The following is an 18,846-nucleotide window of genomic DNA, read 5'->3' as shown; positions in this document are numbered from 1 at the left end:
ATAAAGAAAATGTATGTGGGACAATGGGGAAGAATAGAGCCACAATGAATCCAATATATTTTAATCTCCGCAATACAGATTATATTTTCAATTAAGAAGCTTAACTTGCATGTGTTCGACTGGTGAGAGCTTCCCGGAGCTCCTCGGGTGGGTGTTTGTGGGTAATAAGTCACTGAGCATTAAGAAGGTAGACAGGCATTAGCCCAGGATCACCCTGGTGCCTCCCGTTAATGGCAAAGTCAATGCCTGCCATCGCCGTGGTTGTGTTTGGGGTAAAATGGATCGCAATGTGGAAAGTGGGACTCTCCACTGTGTTAGTCGCAACAGGGAGGTCCTGGCTCTCATCCCTGATGGGCACACAATGGCTGCGACCCCAGAGTCCTGCTCAGGTGAGAAAAAGCAGCTTTGGACCCTCCGTCCTGCTGTCCTGGAGCACAGAGTGGCTTTGCTTCCTTAATTGCCTCCAATGGGCTTCGCAGCAGACCGAGCAGGTCTTTGCTCCATGCCGCTTCCTGCAGTCCGTGGAGTTGCTCGTGCCCTCCCTCCCAGGTGTGGATCCTAGGTGCTAACTCTGGTCCCCTTGTCTATTCTTAGACCAACCTGTGAGCGGGAGCCGCGTCATCATGGTGTCTTACAGGCCATGGAATCTGCCTGTGGGGCTCCTTTCAATGTGCAGTGAATAAGACAGAACCCGCACCCTGAGCTCAGTGCTCAGCCCTCGTTAATTCCACCCCCACCCCAGCCCCGTCTAAGGAGCAGAAGGTGCCTGGCTTTGCAGACTGGCCCTTTGACGTCCCCTCCCCTCTTGGGTGTGGACGTAAGATCAGAGCAGGAAGAGGGGAGGGGGCGAGAATCTGGCAGGAGAACAGGGGCAGATGTGGCGCTGGCTTAGTCTATTTCCAGCCTTTCCAGAGGCAGCTGGGAAGCACACCAGCCACACACCGCGCGGCTCCCGCCCAAGAGCAGTTGCGTAAGCAGGACCAGACGCCCAGGGCTCCTCACACGCAGCCACGTGGCTGCAAACATGTCAGGTCTGATAGCATCACATCGGGCAGCCTGGACGAGTGAAGAACCAGGAAGGAGGTCAGCGCCGGGGAGCGGTGGGGGCTGTAAACCTGACATCCGTGGGAGTGGCGGGCCCAGGGTGCGCCAGGAAGAAGAGTGGCCGGAGAGAGCCGCGCAAGGTCACAATCCTGACTTTCAGATCTGGCCGGGACCTGGCTCGTTTGCACCCACATTTGTTCTAGAAATATTTACCAAGCACCGAAGCAGGTGGGCCCTGGCCAGCCTGTGGAAACCCCACTGGGCTCCACCACCTGGGGCCCTTCCCTCGCACGCTGCCCTTTCGCCCGGTTTCTCCAACACTTAGACAAGCTCACCTTTCAAAGGCATCTTTGGCCCCACACTGTCCCCCAGCACCCCAGACCACCCGGAGTCCAGGTCACTGTGCTCACCCCCTCAGTGTCCAGTCCCCACCCCCCTTGTCGCCCTTCCAGCATCTGCTCTGCTGGAGTCAACAGTGACATCTTGTCGGTAGCCCAGGCCCGTGTCTTCCTCCTCAGCAGCTGATCACAGCTGATGACCTCTTTCTGCGGCGCTCTGGGTCACGTGGCACAACAGCCTGGAGGACAGAGGGGGGTCGTGTTCTCCCGTCCAGCCTGGCCCTTTGCAAGGCCCGGCTACTTTTCTTTTGTCCTCTGTCCCCTTTTAGGGTGTCCAGCTGATTGGGCAGGGGCATGGACAACAGTGGGGAACATCATCAGCCACTGAGCCTTGTGCCTGACCCAGACCGTGTCCCCAGTCCTGGGTGCTGCCCTCTGTCACCCCACATTGGAGCCCAAGATCCTAACAGACCCCTGCTCTTCACAGTAGCTCCCACAGGTCGAGTCTTCTCCCAGTCTGCCTCTTCCCTGCTCCCCACCTGTGCACCCTGTGCAGGAGAGAGAGTATCCTGCATGCTTGCCGGCATGCCCTGGTGCCCTGTGCCCACTCATGCCAGCCTAGCGCTGGGCACCCACTGGGCTACAGCATGGCTGGACGGGAGCAGCCTCAGCAGTGCCAGCCATGGTCGACTGCGTGAGACCGCAGGGCTGGGAAAGCCGAGTCTCAGTCCACGTGGACAGCACTCACGGCATCCCATAGACTGGGGAACTGGACAGCAGTTCTGGAGCGAAAAGTACCAGATGAAGGCATGGCCACCTGGTGTTGGGTAGGGCTGTTGAGTCCTTCCCTGGTGGGAGGACGTGGGAGCTTCCTCAGACTCGGCTGTCCTCTGGAGGGCTGCCCTCATGACCTGATCACCTCCAAGGCCCCTCCTGATGCCATCACCTTGGGGCAGGACTTCAACATGTGACTCAGGGGAACACAAACACTGGAGCACCTGGAGACTCGTCCTCCCCTTGGCCTCTCTGTGGTGTGCATTTAATGACCGCCCTTGTGCCGTCTCACTCCAAGCTCTCCTTCCTGTCGCTCAAAAGGCCCCCTCTAGCCTGGGCTGTCCCTCCCCAGATGTCCCTGGTGCTTGAGCAGAGTGCAAATGACTTTTTTAGCTGTTGTGCTGGGCAGAGGCAGGCGCTTGAACTCTGGACTGCTGATGTGTCTTCTGGAAGCCCACTTCACCAAGGGTAGCTGGTGAAGACAGCAGGCAGCTGGGAAGCTGGGGAGAGGGACTGCACCCTGCAGTGCAGGGCTGGCCTCGGCTCCCTCCTCCTCCCAGCGTGACCCTGAGGAGGAGGACCCTGAGCGTGGTGCTGAGGAGGAGGGGCTGGCACCTGCCTTATTTCTTCCTGCCACCTACTAGCTGGGTTCCCTGGGTGGTGGGGATCCTGGGGGGTCCTCTGCCTCCCACCTGTAAATTGGGAGACTAATCGAGAGCCTGTGTGAGCCCCTGGCCGGCAGGGGGATGGAATGGCTGTCTGAGCAGTGCCCACACCTCTCCCGTGGCCCAGCCTTCCTCCTGCTTCTGGGCAGTGCCCATGCCCTGTGAAGCAGGCCACTACCCCGCATCTGAGCCTGGCTCCATGACTCCAGGGAGAGGTGTTGAGCAGAGGAGGCAGGAACCACAGGCGGCAGCTGGCCCCAGCTCTTCCTGCTCCTTGCTGCGGGGGGAGCCAGCTTAGCTGTGAGTTCGGTCCTCACTGGATCAGGTGACAGCAGGAAAAGGAAAGTATCCTCAAGGTCATGGAGAAGGGAGAGGTAGACGCTGACTCACAGGAGCCCCTGTGGCAGGAGCCATTGGCTTCCGGTGCCTTCAACCCCTGGGCCTCAGAGGACAGAGGTGGCTGAGTGGAATCACCATGGCAAATTCTGTGCACAAGCGCACACCGGCCATGTCTCCCGGAAAGCAGGGAACTTGCTGTCATCTGCCCGAAGCCTCATACTCACCGCTCACCAGCTGTCCTTAAAGCCCCCTGTCAATCATAGAATGCAGAAGCACCTGGAAACTGGGTTTCCCAGGGGACAGCTGAAGACAGTCTGTGTGGCCCCCAGGGTTCCGGGGCAACTGTCTTCTAAACCCACGGTGCAGAGGTGGGAGCCGAAGTCCTGACCAGCCCCACTTCACGCCTGTGTAGGGAGACGCCCGACATTGAGTTGACCCAGGGCTCTCCATGGTTCCCAGGACGCTGTGAGCTGCTGTCACTAGCAGTGTGTGGAGTGAGCTGCTCTCACCCGCTTTGCCACAGTTACAATGAAGGAGTGTCTAGGTCAAAGTCTGCCACAGACCCGGGCCTTGGTCGAGAGCATTCAGAGTCGGTGCACACCGTGTGCTCTTGGGCTTGCAAAGCCCCTTCTCTGTCATGTGAGGTGCTCTGCTGATGCAGTGGTAAATGGTTTCCTTCAAGAAAACTCTCCAAAGGCAAGACCCACAGTCATCGCCCGGCAGCCAGCACCAACCTGTGCTTGACTAGAGAACACGGGTCAGGCTGTGGGCACTGTTCCTGGACTCGGCGCTTCAGATGCACACACCCCGTCACACGTGTGAGACGAGTTCCTAAAACATCCTGCCCCTCCGCCTCCCTCTCACAGCCTTGACTTCTGCCAGGAGAGGCCTGGAGAGGCAGCTCTCTGCAGGGCTAGCGGCGGCTGCAGGAGAAAGGGAGCGGCCCAGAGAACTCACTGGGCCCCGAGATCTGTGGCCCCTGCGCCCAGTGAGGGAAGGCGTGACCCTACCTGTGGTTGACGATTCTAGTAGTGGTCCAAGGCCCTGACCTTGGACAGCCTCCTTCCAGTGTGGACGGGGCTGTGGACACACTGCACCATCACTGTGCCACCAGTTGCTGCCGTGACCCACCATCATTGAGAACAGGGCCCTGCAAGCATGGTCATGCTTACTGACCGACCAACCTCGAGGGAGGGATTGGGTGGGCCTGTCATCACTTCAGCCCTTGCAAAGGGAGCAAAGAAAGAAGTGGGAGATCAAGCTAGAGGGGTTCACCTGCCATTGCTGATGCGATGGAGGGGCAGGGTAGAAGGAATGTGTCTGCCCAAGGGCAGGCTGTGGAACACAGCTCCCAGGCAGCAAGGAAATCAGGATCTCAGACCTGCAACCCAAGGGCCTGGGTTCTGCCAACGACTCGGATAGGCTGGAAGGTAACAGGCTTCAGATAAGAGTCCAGCAGCCACCTTGACCTCAGCTTTCTGCGACTCTAAGCACCCCTGTTAGGGTGCCTGGATTGGCAGACCATGAAATCATCAAGGAGTGTTTTTTAAAGCCACTACATTTGTGGCAATGTGTTAGGCACCAAGGGAAACCCTACCAAGATGGCGGGCCTTCCCTAGGTAAGCCCAAGCATGGGCAGGGGAAGCCCTGGGCTGGTGTCCCATCCTCTGCAGCACAGCACATCAGAACACAGTCTCTGAACCTGAGCACACACTTTCCTGGACCACCCGTCTCCACCTTTGGAAGTTAGTCCCTTCTGTGAACGACTTGGGCACTTGCTACCTACTCTCCATGGGCAAAGGGAGTAGAAAGAAGCCCCGCGTGCTCAACAACTGAATGTCAGTAGTTCCGAGTCATCCTAGAACAAATTGGGAATGCTCTGGGCTATGGGATTTCTCTTTCCCACATGTCTGACATCAGCTGAGCTCTTGTGACATCGATCCCGAGTCCCCCTTTGCCCACTGAGATCCTTCTGAGCTTCACTCTTGGCTTCTTTATCGTGCTTCCAACAGTAGCTTCCGCTGTTGAACTGCTGGTATCAGCAGGTCTTTACAAGCACTGCCCCTTTGATCCACTGTAAGGAAAACTGGAGTCCAGAGCTGTTGACTAACTGGCCCAGGGCTGCACAGCCTGTCTTGAAAACCCATCACTCGGCAGCATGACGGGGGTGCCAGTCTCCTGCTCTTTCTGCACCCTTTTCACAGTTTCTCCGCAGAGACCCAGCAGGCCTGGGGAGGGAGAAACTAAATGAGTAGAGGGTGGCAGTTGCCAACCACCAGGGAGGATGGGGAACTATGGAGAAGGTCGCTGCTCTCAGGCCCCGAGGCCCCAGTAGGCAGAGGACCTTGTCCCAGCTTCCAGCCTGTGGCAGATGAGCCTCCCGCAAATTACATTAGTGTGCTAAATGGTTGAGGTGCCCTTAGCAAGCCCGGAAAGTGCACCAGGATGGATTCCAGGCGCGGCTGGCCTAGTCTGAGCGTGACAGGACTAGAAAGGAGCACTTCCTCTGTGCCCCTGGTCTCCTCCCCAGTCGCTGCCTCGAGCACCGCGGTTTGCTGGGGTGGGCTCCCTGGCAGGACTGTCTCCTGCTATTCTTCTTCATGCAGGATGCCCGCTGGGTGCCGTGGGGGTCAGGCCGGCACCTGTGTGTCCGCGGGGAACACAGAGGCCACCAGGGCGTGTGCCGTGTGGCTGACCGCTGCGCAGTGCCAGAGTTACGAGAGAAGCAGCCCTCTGGGGTCACGCGGGCTCCGAGCGGTGGCTGTTGCCACCCTTGGGTTTCTGTTTGCCTTGTGCTCCTTCAGTAATGCCCCGCTTCTTCCTAAAACAGATCTGAACTTCAGCAGGTAAAGGCCAGACATTTAGTCCCGGGTTGTTTGTCTTCATTTCTAAATCGTGGAGCTGAGCCACGCTAATGGTGGGGATAGACAGACTGCCACAGCCTCCAGAAACTGCCCTGAGTCCTCTGCTTTTCATGCTTTCTTTTTTATTATGATAAAATACATATGCCGTAAAATATGCCCTTCTAACAGTTTGTAAATGTGCAGTGGAGTGGCATTGATGACACCGCAGTGTCGCGCTGCCTCTTCATCACCACTGCTTACTTCCAAATCATCTCATCACCCTGAACAGAAAACCCTAACCCCCCTCTCTGACTCTCGCCCCCATTCCCATGAGTCTGGAGCTCAGAAAATACTCCAGGGTCAGATGATGGCACCCACCATTATCCCTGGCAGGCAGATCCTCCAGGGTGGTCCTTGAGGTTCCCATCGGTCACCTTGGGAACAACAGGGGAGCCTGTGAGCAGTGGAGGGTCCCTGCCAGGTGAGCACTAGTGAGGGTGGTGAGGCCTCCAGTGAGCCGGGACCCTTCCTGCCTCCTCCAGCAGCAGAGACTCCTTCCCTGTTTGCTGGGTCCTTGCTGGCGAGTTCCTCTTGGAGACTTTTGTCCTGTTACCCAGGGTGCCATGAAATCCATCAACACTTCAACAACTTGTGAAGTTGAAACAGGTGAAGCAGGCAGGGTTGGGGGAGACAGGAGTGAATAAAAGGGAGTGGATGGGTGGCTTTGTGATTTTTACTTTTAGTTGACAGAGAACATCCTGCGTTCTCATGTACAACAGGGTGTTTGGAGGTCTCTGCACCTGTGCTAATTATCAGATGCACGGCTTCCCATAGGGATCATTTTTGTGGTGAGGCATTTAACACCTACTGTGTTTACTTTTTAAGAGTGCGATCTCCTTTTGTACAACAGCTAGTCTGCAGTGTGTCCCTCCTGGCTAACTGCAGTGATGCCCCAGGACCCGCGTTTCTGTATTCCCCTCCTGCAACTCTTGCCGCCCCAGGGAACCCCCATTCTTCTCTACTTCCACCAGTCCTACTTTCCTGGGTAACTCATGAGCAAGACCACATGGTATTTTTCTTCCTGTGTCTGGCTTATTTCACTTGACGTGGTGTCCTTCCGTTCACCCACGTTGGAGATGGCAAGATTTGGCCCCTTGCTGTGTCTGGCTAGAATTCCATTGTGCATGTCTCCCAATTTCTCTGTTCATCATGGATGGACATTTAGGTTAATTCTGTGCCGTGGCCATTGTGAGTTTTGCTGCAGGAAACAAAGGAAAGCAGGTTCCAGTCCAACATAGATTTCTTTTCCTTTGGATGCAGACCCAGAGGTGGGATCGCTGCGTCACACAGTAGTTCTATTTTTAATTGTTTGAGGAATCTCCCTACTGTCTTCCACAACGCTGTACAAATTTGCATTTCCACCAACAGTGTCGAGAGTTCCCTTGGGAGCTCTTTCCGCCTGTCTAGCACGGTCGTTCTGACTAGAGCCAGGTGATTTCTCACCGACATCTTGATGTGCATCACGGTGACCGGTGCATCCACCTGTTGGCTACTTCTGTGTCTTCTTGTGAGAAGTTTCTCTACAGGTGTTCTACCCATCTTTTAATCAGACTTTGTTTTGTGTTTTGGTTTTTTTTTTGCTTCAGTTCCTTATGGGATGTTAGCGCCAAACTAGATGAAGCATAGTCTGTAAATATTTGCTCTCATTCCATAGGTTCTTTTGGATAAATCGTATGCAGAATTGTGGGTTTTAAAACATAATGCTGAAATGAGACTTGGTTAGGCACTTTTGATGCCCTGTTCCCTTGACTTCTGGATAGGTTTATCCCAGCAGTCAGCACCTCCATGTCAGGGCTCCACGTGGGCCATTGTCACCTCTAGATTTTGCAAGTGATTTTTGTAAGGGTGCTTTTTTTTTTTTTTTTTTTTTTTGATCAATAAGTTTTATTGTTTGAAAACCACCAACTTAACCGCCACCAAAAAGAACAGGAAAGAGGAGGAAGAGGAGGTAGAGAAGGAGAAAGAGAAGGAAAAGTCTCTGTATGGAACATAAGTGAAGCCATATTGATGTTTTGAAGTGACTAAGTAAAATATATAAAAAGGTAAATAACAGTAAAAGCCAAACATGTAAGGCGCACCGTGATAAGATACCCGTGATGTCATAGAGTGACCAGTGCGATATGAGTGAAATGTTTACAGACTTGTTTTGCAGTTTGTTTTGAAGAAAAACCATAAGACTCCTATGTAAAATTAAGAAAGATATTTGCCTAAATGTTGTGACACTTGTTGACATGACTAGGCATTAGGCCATGACTTGTATTAGTTTAAAAGGCCTGGGAAGCGAGAGCTCAGAGAGAACGCGGGACACCAGACATCCACTGCGTCGGACACTTCGGAGCACAGCACCGACATTAGCGTTCTGCCCAGCCTCGTGACCAGGACCTGCGTGTGTGAACTGCAATCAATAAAATTCTCCTGTGTTGAGAGCCATCCGTGAGTCACGCGTCTTTTATTCACGTCCTTCGGCAGCCGCTGGAGCTATAGGCACTAAGCTGCTCGGGACAGTCTCCAAAAATATTTGTAGAGGACAGATCAGAACTGAATCACAGAAAAAAAAAAAAAAAAAAGAATTGACTCACAGCTTCTCGGGGTTGGCAGGACATTCTTTAAAGTGCCCATAGGCTCAACCCTGCTGCCTCTGGACTGAGAAGACAGCCGTGGCGGTCCCTCCGTGAATGGGTGTGGCCGTGGCTGTGTCCTGATGGAACTTCGCGTTGATCCACACGCCTTAGGATGGCTGCTCTCAAAAATAAAAATATTGAAAAAAGAGGAATGTCGTGCAGAAGAGGATCGGAAAAATGGAGGAGCGGGAACGTGAAATGGTGCCGCTGCCATGGAAACCAGTGTGGCAGTTCCTCAAAAACGGAGCTGCTGTGTGATCCAGCAGAACCACTTCCTCTGTGCGCCCCGCAGTGTTGAACCGGGGACTGTGAATGTGGCCGGGTCCCTGCATACCACAAAACTGTCCAGCCTCGTCGAGGAAGGAAAGTCCAACCCAAGCACCAAGCTGAATGAAATGGACGATATTTTGCTAAGTGAAATACGCCACTTGCAAAAGGACAAATGCTGTTATGATTCTGCTCATATCTGGTACCTAGAGTTGTCAGATTATCACAGACAGAAGGCGCAACGGCGATGCCGGGCTGGTGCTGGGGTGGGTGCGAGGGCCTCGCTGTGGCCCCATGCAGGCTTCCGAGAGTGGTGGTGGTGGTGGTGGTACAGGAGCCTCAGCCACTGTGCTGGTGCCGCTGACGTGCAGTGAAAGGCTCCGGGTGCGTTTGGTGACTCAGCTGTCTGTTCATTCACAAGAAACAGACTTTGGGCCAATTTGTGGGGCCCTGCTTTGCAGGATGGGAAAGGCCATTGTAGCCGGCGTGGGAAGCGTGGCTCCAACCGGAGAGCTTTGGCCTGTATGATCTCAACTAGGAGCCGCTGTGGAAAACAGGGTCATGGAGACAACAGAATGATTGGCGGTTACCAGGGAGGGAGGGGTGAGGAGGGGACCCAGGGTGTTTTAGGGCACTGGACGTACCTTTATGATACTATAATCGGGGACAGTGTTGTTGCAGTGTCAGACCCATGGGATGCACAAGACCAGGAGCAGACCCTAAGGCAAACTGTGGGTGTCGGGGCAGGTCCATTAGTTGTCCGAGATGCCCGTCTGCTGGCATGGTGTAACCAGGGCACAGTGCACCGGGCAGGTCTCAGCACATTTGCCAACCCTGTGCTCTCCACTCGGTGCTGCTGGGACCCAAAGCTACTGTGAAACATGAAGAACTGAAGTAGTGTGCTGTTACGGGAGCAGCGGAGCACCAGATCCAGGCCACGGGCTTGGCAGGACGTGGTGGCTGCAGAAGCCGGGCGAGGGTCCCTTCTGCTCGCTACTTGGGCCACACTGGGAAGTACCCTAAGTGGGAAGGGAAAGCAGCAGGATTTCAGGATTGACTTGGGCCGTACTGGCCGCGCTGACAGAGGTTCCTGGGGAAGGCAGTGTGCTGGGGTGGGATGTGGCGTGTCTGCTCTGTGCTTCCAGAAACAGGGACTTCCCAGCCTCAGTTCCCTGTTTGTAAAATACCAGATGGTCATACCCAGGGACCTGGGAGCATGAAATAACATGGTTCCCAGGGAAGTGGCCACGGCACCTGTACATAGGAGCTGCCACCAGGAACCACTCGGCAGGAAGGGCGTCTGGGAGAGCAAATGGGGCCCAGTGGTGGGGGTTGGCAACTTCTGGGATTGCTGCCTTGGGCCACCGAGATCCTTGACCGTATGCACTGCCAGTGAGAACTGGGACAGAACATGAATCCGTGTGCCCCTCTGCAGAGCGGGTGCCAGACGAGCAGACCAGGGCCTGTGGTCTCTGCTCCTGGGTTGTGACCTTGCTGTGGGGGTGCAGCCTGGGAGTCTCCATGGTCCTATCCGCACAGCCCAGTCTGCTTCCTTCAGGGCTAGTGCCCAGGAATGCTCGAGGCAATTTGGGGTTTAGTTAAGATCTTGATGGATATTTAAGCCTTTATTAATTTGAAAAAGAAATTGGGAAATCGTGGGAAAAAATAACTCTCGCTGGTGCAGAAAGCAAAGTAGCAATTTAGCCTTTTGGCTTTGGGGCTTCCTGACCACAGACAACCTTTCTCTGGTGTGGGGCCCCCAGGCCACCCCACTCCCTGTTGCCGACCCACAAGTGTGCGCAGACTCTGCCCCACATTCCTGGCCGCTCGATAACCCAGCCACAGCTGCCCCTTCAAGCCCCATTCCCAGAAAGTTCTGGTGACGCTGGCCTCCCTCTTTCCCAAGCCCTGAGAACACCCGCGGTTCCCCAGTGCCCAGCTTCTATGCCTTCATCACGTCACCCTCCCAGGCAGGAGTCTTCCTCCCAAGTCACCTCTGTGTGTGGCTTCCGCTTCCCAGCCGAGGTCCCAGGATGGGCGGCTGCGGGCTTTCTAGTGACTGCCTTGATGCCAGCCACCCTGTCAAGCCTGGGCCCTGCGAGAGGTACGATCAGCTGAGACGGAGTGTTCCTTCTCCCTCCTTCCCTTTGAGTGACGATCTCTGCGTCGTTTTTATCTCTTCACCTTAAGCCGCCTCCGCTTCCCAGCATTCCTGAATTATGCGGAAATCGTTCTAAGGCACATTTCCAGCTACTATTACTTGACTCATTGTCCTGCAGGGATGGAATCTGTCACTTTTAATTTGCTTCCTTTTCTCCACTCATTTTGGGCAAAACATTTTGTTAAAGGATGCATTTTTCCCCAAAAGGGAATTGTTCTAATGCCAGAAGTATTTAAATACCCTCATATTGAACTGTACGATCTCATTATATAACTTAAAGTAAGTTTAGGGAAGGAATAAACAAAACCCCACAACGTCACAATTTGAGAAATGGAGCTGTGTCTTCCAGTGGGAATCCACTGCCTTTCTCCATATTTTTTCCTCTTTAGTAATGAGGCACCTCCTCTTGAGTTTTATTGGCAGCCAACACTGGGGAACAGAGATTCTGGAAATGCCTGGGGCCCGTCACGATAGTCATTTTAGAGCCTGTGATGGTGCCAGGAGCTTGTGATAGCTAAATTGGTTTCTGATTACTTTCCACTTGCTAAGTTCCCCTCTTCTCAATTAACAGGAAATCATTCAGGGCTGAGCTGCTGCTGGTGCGCCGCACACGGCCACCCATTAGACAGCCTGGAGAGGGTCTCCTGCCGCAGCCACAGGCAGCCCCTGACCCTCTTGGTGCAAGGGCAGGACGTCACATGGGCCAAGAAGCCAGGCCGGCAGGACGCCCTAGAAACGTCAGGACACTGAGAGGCTTAGCACGTGCCTGGCCCTCCTGCAGGACCCGCCTCGCCCGGCCACACCCCGCCCGTGTCCCCAAGGTGGCAGAGTGCAGAAGTCAGTAGGCATGCCTTTCCCTCCTACCAAATGGGACTTAAAATTTTGTGACGAGTCAGTGCAGTCCGTACCCCTGGGACTCTATGATGTGGCCGTATCTTTCTCGTGTCGTCTCAAAGCGAAGAACCAACCAACCTGGATCCAGAGTTCTGGGAGCTGGGAGGCGCCACAGCTCCGTGGTTCTCGCTCGCAGAAAGTCTGAGAATCTCACGAGCTCGAGTGACTTCTTTGTGTATCGTCAGGTTTATTTTAAAGTGACGAATGCTGTAGGGGCACAGTGACGTCTGAGTCATGCAGACCCATGCCCTGTGAGTCAAGGTGACGGACACATCCTCGCCTCACACCCCCTTCGTTTCTTTGTGCTGTTGAGCAACTTTTTGAAGGTCGTGTGGTTCAGAGGTTACGGGGCAGATGAAACTGGACTGAGACCTCAGTTGTACAAATGTGTCCGTGCGTTGAGTACACTCGAACTCGCATTCACACGTCAGGATTTAACTGTGCGTCATTTCAGGTGGGAGCTCACCAGGGTTAAACGTCCAGGGTGAAAGAGAAGGAAGTTAGGAAGACTCCCGAGATTGGGTTGTTCTTATTTGTTGAATTGTGTGGTTCTGGGAATGAACTGTCCCCGTTTCCCTTTGGCCCCAGAGTTTTAAAAGTGGGCAATGCCGGGATAAGCATTCTGCTTTGGACTCCCTGGAGGCAGGAAGGGTTACCAAGGCCAGGGAGAAATAAAACTGACTGGATTGTGACTCAGTGGTAGAGTTCTTGCCTAGCATACTTGAGGCCCTGGGCTCCATCCACAGCACCCCACCCCCCCAAAAAAAAGAAAATAAAAATAAAACTTGCAGACCTCTTGCCCGTATGGCATTTTGAACCTCCTTAGGATGACATAATTTGCCCCTGATTCTCTGTGCATTATTTATCTGTGTGTTTGGTTTTATCTTCTAAAATTTTAGATTATAAATAAATCCTTCCATAGATTAAATATGATTGAAAAGAACTCTATTAAATGCAGGCTTACCCTGTTTTTAGTCATTTGGTCCATTTGGGACAGCGTCCATGACAACATTTAATTCTCATACCATCGGCTTGGTTTCTTCGAAGTTTCCTAATTCTCCTGGCTCAGAATGAGACATAACTTAATTGGCTCCCAGAATGATTGATCTCTTCCCCTGAAGTCCCTGACTTTCCTGGAAGAGTGGAAGCAGCACCTGCCTTTCCAGTCCCCAGCTTTCTGCAAGCGTCTCTGCCCGATCCCTGGGCAGTGCACAGCCCGGCCTCACTGTGTCCTGAGGCTTCACACTGCAGAGCTGAGTGGAGAGAATAGACCCCGAGCAGGCCAGACGGAGGACTCCACCTCTTCCCGGGAGCAAGCTCAGGGTGTTTTTGATTGTTTCTGTTTTGTTCTGGCTGGCGGAAAGTCCTGGACCCACACCGTGGCTCAGAGAGATCGATCTGCAGTCGTAAACTAGGGCTCCTTCGAGCGGCAGGGCCTTCTAGCATGTGCAGTGTCGGGAGGTTCTTGTAGGCCCACGGGGGGACCCTGATATGTGAAAGACAAGATTCTTGCCATCAAGGAACAAGCACCAGAGAGGAGAAACAGAAAGAAGGAATGAGCTGTGGCGGTGTGGAGGAGAAGGGGAGCAAGGCCAGCCGTAGATGGAATGCCTAATGGGAATGTGATATCAAGAAGCTGACAGGAGAGCAGCCCCACCCCCTGCCACCAAAGAGCTTCACGGAGTTCCAAGACCGGGAGAGCAAGAGGCTACCGAACGTTCTGGCCTCCCTGAGCCCTCCAGCTGGGTCAGAGTCTGACCTTCTGGGCCAGCTCACCCACCTACCCACTTGTTCCTGCATGCATTCCTGGGACAGTTACCTCGTCAGTGTATTCCACACGCCAGGCGCTGAGTGGGCATCGGGCACTCAGGTGCACCAGCAGGTGTGCCCACTGCCTTTGAGATTGCTACCATTTATTCCCAGCCTGGAGGACTTCCCTAACCCCGGGCCAGCCCCCGCAACCCGGTGTCCAGCACAGATAGGGCTGCAGCAGGGACTCAGAGGCAGGCCCAGCTACACCATCTTCCTCCTACTGCCTCCCTGGAGACCCATGTGATCTTGCTGTGCGGAACCCCTGGTTTAGTCTAGAAAGGCATCCTGCTCTCTCTTCAGGTGCACGGCTTGCCCTATGATCCTCCTCTTGCTCCTCCGCTACTGAAAGCGATCTTATGCTAAGCTTTAATGGGATTTCCTTATTTATGCTCCCCAGTTTGACATTTATTAGAAGTAACTTATTAACTACATTGGATAATAGCTATTCTTACCTAAAAGTCTCTGTTTATGTTTCCTTTTGCCCAGTTAGCTACTTGATTCATCTTCAAGTAGACTTGGGAACGTGGCTAGATTTCTCATCCCGCTGGTGTGAACTGGAGGGTGTTGTTTGTGTTTGTTCTGGATGGTTCCCACAAGTGACACCAGCCTTGATAGGTGGAGCTTGAGCTTCCTCTGATCTTTATTTACTGCCCTGATTGTGGTCTTCATGTGATCCCTCCTTTAGTTTTCCTCATAGAACTTTAATTCTATATTATTTTTTCTGTCCTTGCTTTTTAAAAAATTTATATAGAATCTATCTCTCCGCGTGTTCTCTCTCAGTTGACGGTTCATTAAAAAGTTTTTGTTCAGGCTTCATATCGTTTCAACATGACATGTTTTTTTAAAAAAAAAAAAAAAAAGAAAAAAACATTTTGAGAAATATCTTTATTTAACTAGCTGAAATTGTTCCAGAGCTTAATGAGAAGTAGCATATTGCAACTATTTGGGTGCTATCTTGAGGCAAAATAATTACCCTATAATAATAATGCATGTTCTAGTAAACTTGTCATTATTGTCATAGAGAGCTGCAGACAGTGACTTCCTCGAGTTCATAAGGACCCTAATGTATTCTAGTGAACAACCAAGTTCTGAGGCTTCAGAAAAAATTAAGGGAAACCATTGTTATGGTCACCCACTCAGTATTTCTGAGCTTGGGAGCTTACCCTGGAGTGCAGGAAGCTGCTGTCCGAGATATGGTCTGTAATTCCCAGGTCCTCACGGAGCATATCCTTAGCGGCCATCTGCATACAAGGGTTAAGGGTCAGGTGGGTAAGATGGCCCATCTTCCCTTTAGCATCACGTCCTTTACCTAAAGACTGAACGTGGGGCGGCAGACCTCAGCCCAGGACTGAGGACCCACCAGTCTTGCCAGGCCTCCAGATATTTTTCCTGGGTCCTACGTTAATTTATCAGGATGCCCAAATGTACTATATTCAGTTTATTTTTTAAAAAGTCGATTACAAATCTCAGCAACAGGAGCTCTTGTTCAGATTTAACTGTGCATCCTCTATTTGTGAAATCTGGCAGCCCTGGAGCTAAGGATGCTACTGCCCAGGCTGGGCTCTTGGTAATGGACAAGGTAGTGATCCCCACAGCCCTCCATTAACAGCTACTTAAAAACACTCAATCCTCCATTCTGGTTATATTTTAACACCCCCAGGGAAGAACCCAGATTACTGTGTCTGCAGTTTTCTTCTCTGGCTGAGAGCAAGCTCCAGCACAGCATGGGGGCCCTGTGGCACGCCCGTGTGGGTCCAACATTCTGCTGATGGGCTTCCTGAGAAAACTGTGTCTGCAGGGCCCCTTCTCAGAGCCGCACGCAGGATGAGCGGGAGAGGTATCATGGGGCATTGTGTGCTGGGCAAGGTAGCGGCTGGTGCCGGTCAGGCAAGGCACCCTTCCTGCTCTTCCCAGGCTCCCTGGCCTTGAGCACCTCTGGGATGGCAGGTGCATGGCTTTTCCAGGCGAGCTCAACTATGGAGAGGATGTTGTCAGAAAGCAGCAGGTAGTAGTAAGTAACCTAGATGTCCCTTACACTCTGTGCTTCCTGCTGTCTAAATGGAACAGTGTAATTAAGTTCATTATCGGTGACCTGCTGCTCCTCCTCTTGCAGCCTCGCTTTTGCAGAGGGAGAGGGCCGTTTGCAAAGGAGGAGCTGGTCGAAGCTTCACGTCAACAGTATTGAGGGTTGTAAAACAAATCTACTGAATGAACCAGCTTAGGAAAGACAGTCCTCTGGTGTCGTTTGGGACCGCCCAAATTGCATATCTCACCATAGGAAAGATAACGCCAAGGAATTGAAGACTGTGCTTAAGATGGTATATGATTAATGATTCAAGGAATTAAAATCCCTGTGAAAATTCTTATCAAATCACTTTCCTATCCACTAAAACTTTTTCATTTTAACAAGTAAAAAGTGGCATATGGGGCAGATGATAATGAAGCTAGCCATACTTCCAAGCATAGAGGTACTGCACCAAACCCATTCCAAGCCTGCTTGTGTGTACACTGAAAGCACTTTCAAATTTGTGACTTTAAAAAGCCAGCTAAGCAGAATCATTTAATAATATAAAAGCATTGCAACTCCAAGAAAGGAGTTTTTTATTTATTTTTTTTTAAATCAGATTTTTTTTCAGTAATACTTTTCAAATGTTACTTTCAGAGCTGTTATTTTGGTGTTCCTTTCATTCTGCACATTCTAATTTCCTTGATTAAATTTGGAGAACATCTGCATAGAATTCTGTGAGCTTTTCATTGGCCAAACCTTCCAGCACTGCACAGGACTTGGAGACGTCTGGGGTTGTGTCTAATTGAAATGCCAAGCCCACAGAGGTGCCAGAGCCTGAGTGTGTAATTATGTAATTTTCTCTTGATCTTTCAGAGTCTTCCTGCGAGCGATTAATCAGTATGCAGATATGCTGAACAAGAAATTTCTGGACCAAGCCAACTTTGAGCTACAGGTAAGAGAAGAGGCAGACGCGACCTTTGTGGAGGAATCGTGTTAAAACAAATGGCTGGTGAGCGCTGGCGGTTATATTCCTAATCCTTGAACTTAATTGGCCTCCGTCTGAGGTGTGGAAATGAAATCTACAGTATGTACTACTGAGCGGAAGAGCGAAGTTGACGCCCCGGGCTGTTTGCTCAGTTCAGCAAGTTAGGAGGTGGAGTTGTTTCAGAGTCGGAGCGGCGGGAGGGACTGTCCACACAGGAGGCCACCAGGCTGCATGTGGCCACCAAGATCTGTCCGCCTGAACTGAGGTGCAGGGGAAGGTTCCAGGCTCAGCTCACCTCAAGGCTGTGTTCCCCCACGCTGTCTCCTGGCTTCGTGCCACTTGTGTCCCCAGATCCAGGGTTGTCATCACCAGTTTCAGAAAGACCTCGCCAGTGCACCGCTTGTGTGTATGTGTGTGTGATGTGTGTGATATCCGTGTGTGTGTGTATGTATGTGTGTGTGCGTGTGTATAATGTGTGTGTGATGTGTGTGATATCCGTGTGTGTGGTGTATGTGTGGTATGTGTATTGCGTGTGTGTGTATGTATGTGTGTGTGTGCGTGTGTATAATGTGTGTGTGATGTGTGTTATGTCTGTGTGTGTGGTGTATGTGTGGTGTGTGTATTGTGTGTGTGTGTGGCACGTGTGGTGTGCGTATGTGTGTGTGGCATGTGTATGACATGTGTAGTGTGCGTGTGTGGCATATGTAGTGTGCATGTGTGTGTGTGGCGTGTTTGTGGTGTGTGTAGTGTGTATGTATTTTGTATGTGTGTGTGGTGTGTGTGTGGCGTGTGTGTGTGGCATGCGTGGCATGTTTGGCCTTGCACAATGTCCTGCTGTGCATCTGGAATTTGTGCCTCTCAATTCCATTGCACTCTGGATGTATTTCTGTTAATAGTGATTTTATTTCTCATTATTACTTAAAATATTTTCCCAAAGTCTGCAAATGAAGAAGAATGCAAATGGCATATTTGTTTTCTGGGTAGGATTACTCACTGAGAAGGTCCCTGAAAAAAATGTATGTACTTTCAGCAGCTGATCCAAACAATGTGTCACTAGATAACTGAAGTTAGACACCTGAGAACTATCCTGTATGACTAGCCTCCAGAAAATGCACAGCTAATGTGATATATTATGTACTAGGTTAAGTTCTGAGGCAGGTACACATTATTTCTTTGTGTGGGGGGGCAGGTACCAGAGATTGAACTCTGGGCCACTCTACCACTGAGCCACATCCCCAGCCCTATTTTGTATTGATTTAGACACGGGATCTCACTGAGCTGCTTGGCACCTCGCTTTTGCTGACGCTGGCTTTGAACTCACGATCCTCCTGCTTTAGCCTCCCGAGCCGCTGACCTTATTTCTTTTATAATTTTTTAATTTCAAATTTTAATTTATCAGGCGTGTACAATATGATATGCAATAATATATCAGGTAATAGCATTACTTTTTGAATTTTTAATTTTTTATCATCTTCCCTACTTATGCCTATCTTCACATCATGGCCACAGACACGTCCTCTGCAGCAGCCGTGTGCGGGCGTCAGGGCAGGGGGTTTACTGGGAAGTCCTCCTGCCCCTCAGAGCCCTCGTCCCTGCTCTGGAGGAGCGGCTGTGACTGATTTCCAGGTGCTCTCCCTGACCTCCATGTATTCTACAGCCCCCGCGTGTGGTGTCTGTGTTTGCAGTCCTGTCATAGCCTGCGAGTCGAATGCACAATGCTTACCAGCCGTTGTATGCTGATGACCTAGGAGCCGCGTCCAGTTGATCACTACCCTAGACCTTCTGCCACAAGCTGAGGGAGACCTGTGTGTCACTGTGCAGGTGCGGGGTAGATAGGTTGGTGGCCAGGTGGGACAGGGAGACCTAAGCCTGGTGGAAACGACAAGCCACTCTCCTAAGATGTTGCAGCCATTTGCGACCTCACTGGTCTTTGGGAACAGCCACTTTCCAGAATCTTTTCTAGCACCAACTTCTTTGATAGTATTCATTTTTGTTATTAGTATTTTTCCAAGTGCTGGTGAGCCTGAGAATACTG

The 18,846-nt window shown here is 51.8% G+C and overlaps 1 protein-coding gene across 1 annotated transcript in view; it reads left to right on the top strand.

Annotated features, from left to right (window-relative positions):
* Positions 1-18,846, top strand: part of DOCK1 (dedicator of cytokinesis 1) — a 490,559-nt gene that overhangs the window by 375,706 nt on the left and 96,007 nt on the right. Inside the window, 1 exon segment of the mRNA XM_079137291.1 lies at positions 16,700-16,778. Coding sequence (XP_078993417.1) covers positions 16,700-16,778 — 79 coding nt within the window.

The sequence above is a fragment of the Sciurus vulgaris genome, assembly GCF_902686455.1.
Source record: "Sciurus vulgaris genome assembly, chromosome: 4".
Taxonomy (NCBI): Eukaryota; Metazoa; Chordata; class Mammalia; order Rodentia; family Sciuridae; genus Sciurus; species Sciurus vulgaris.
The sequence above is the reverse complement of the archived record's forward strand: the minus strand, read 5'-3'. Positions and strand labels throughout refer to the sequence as shown.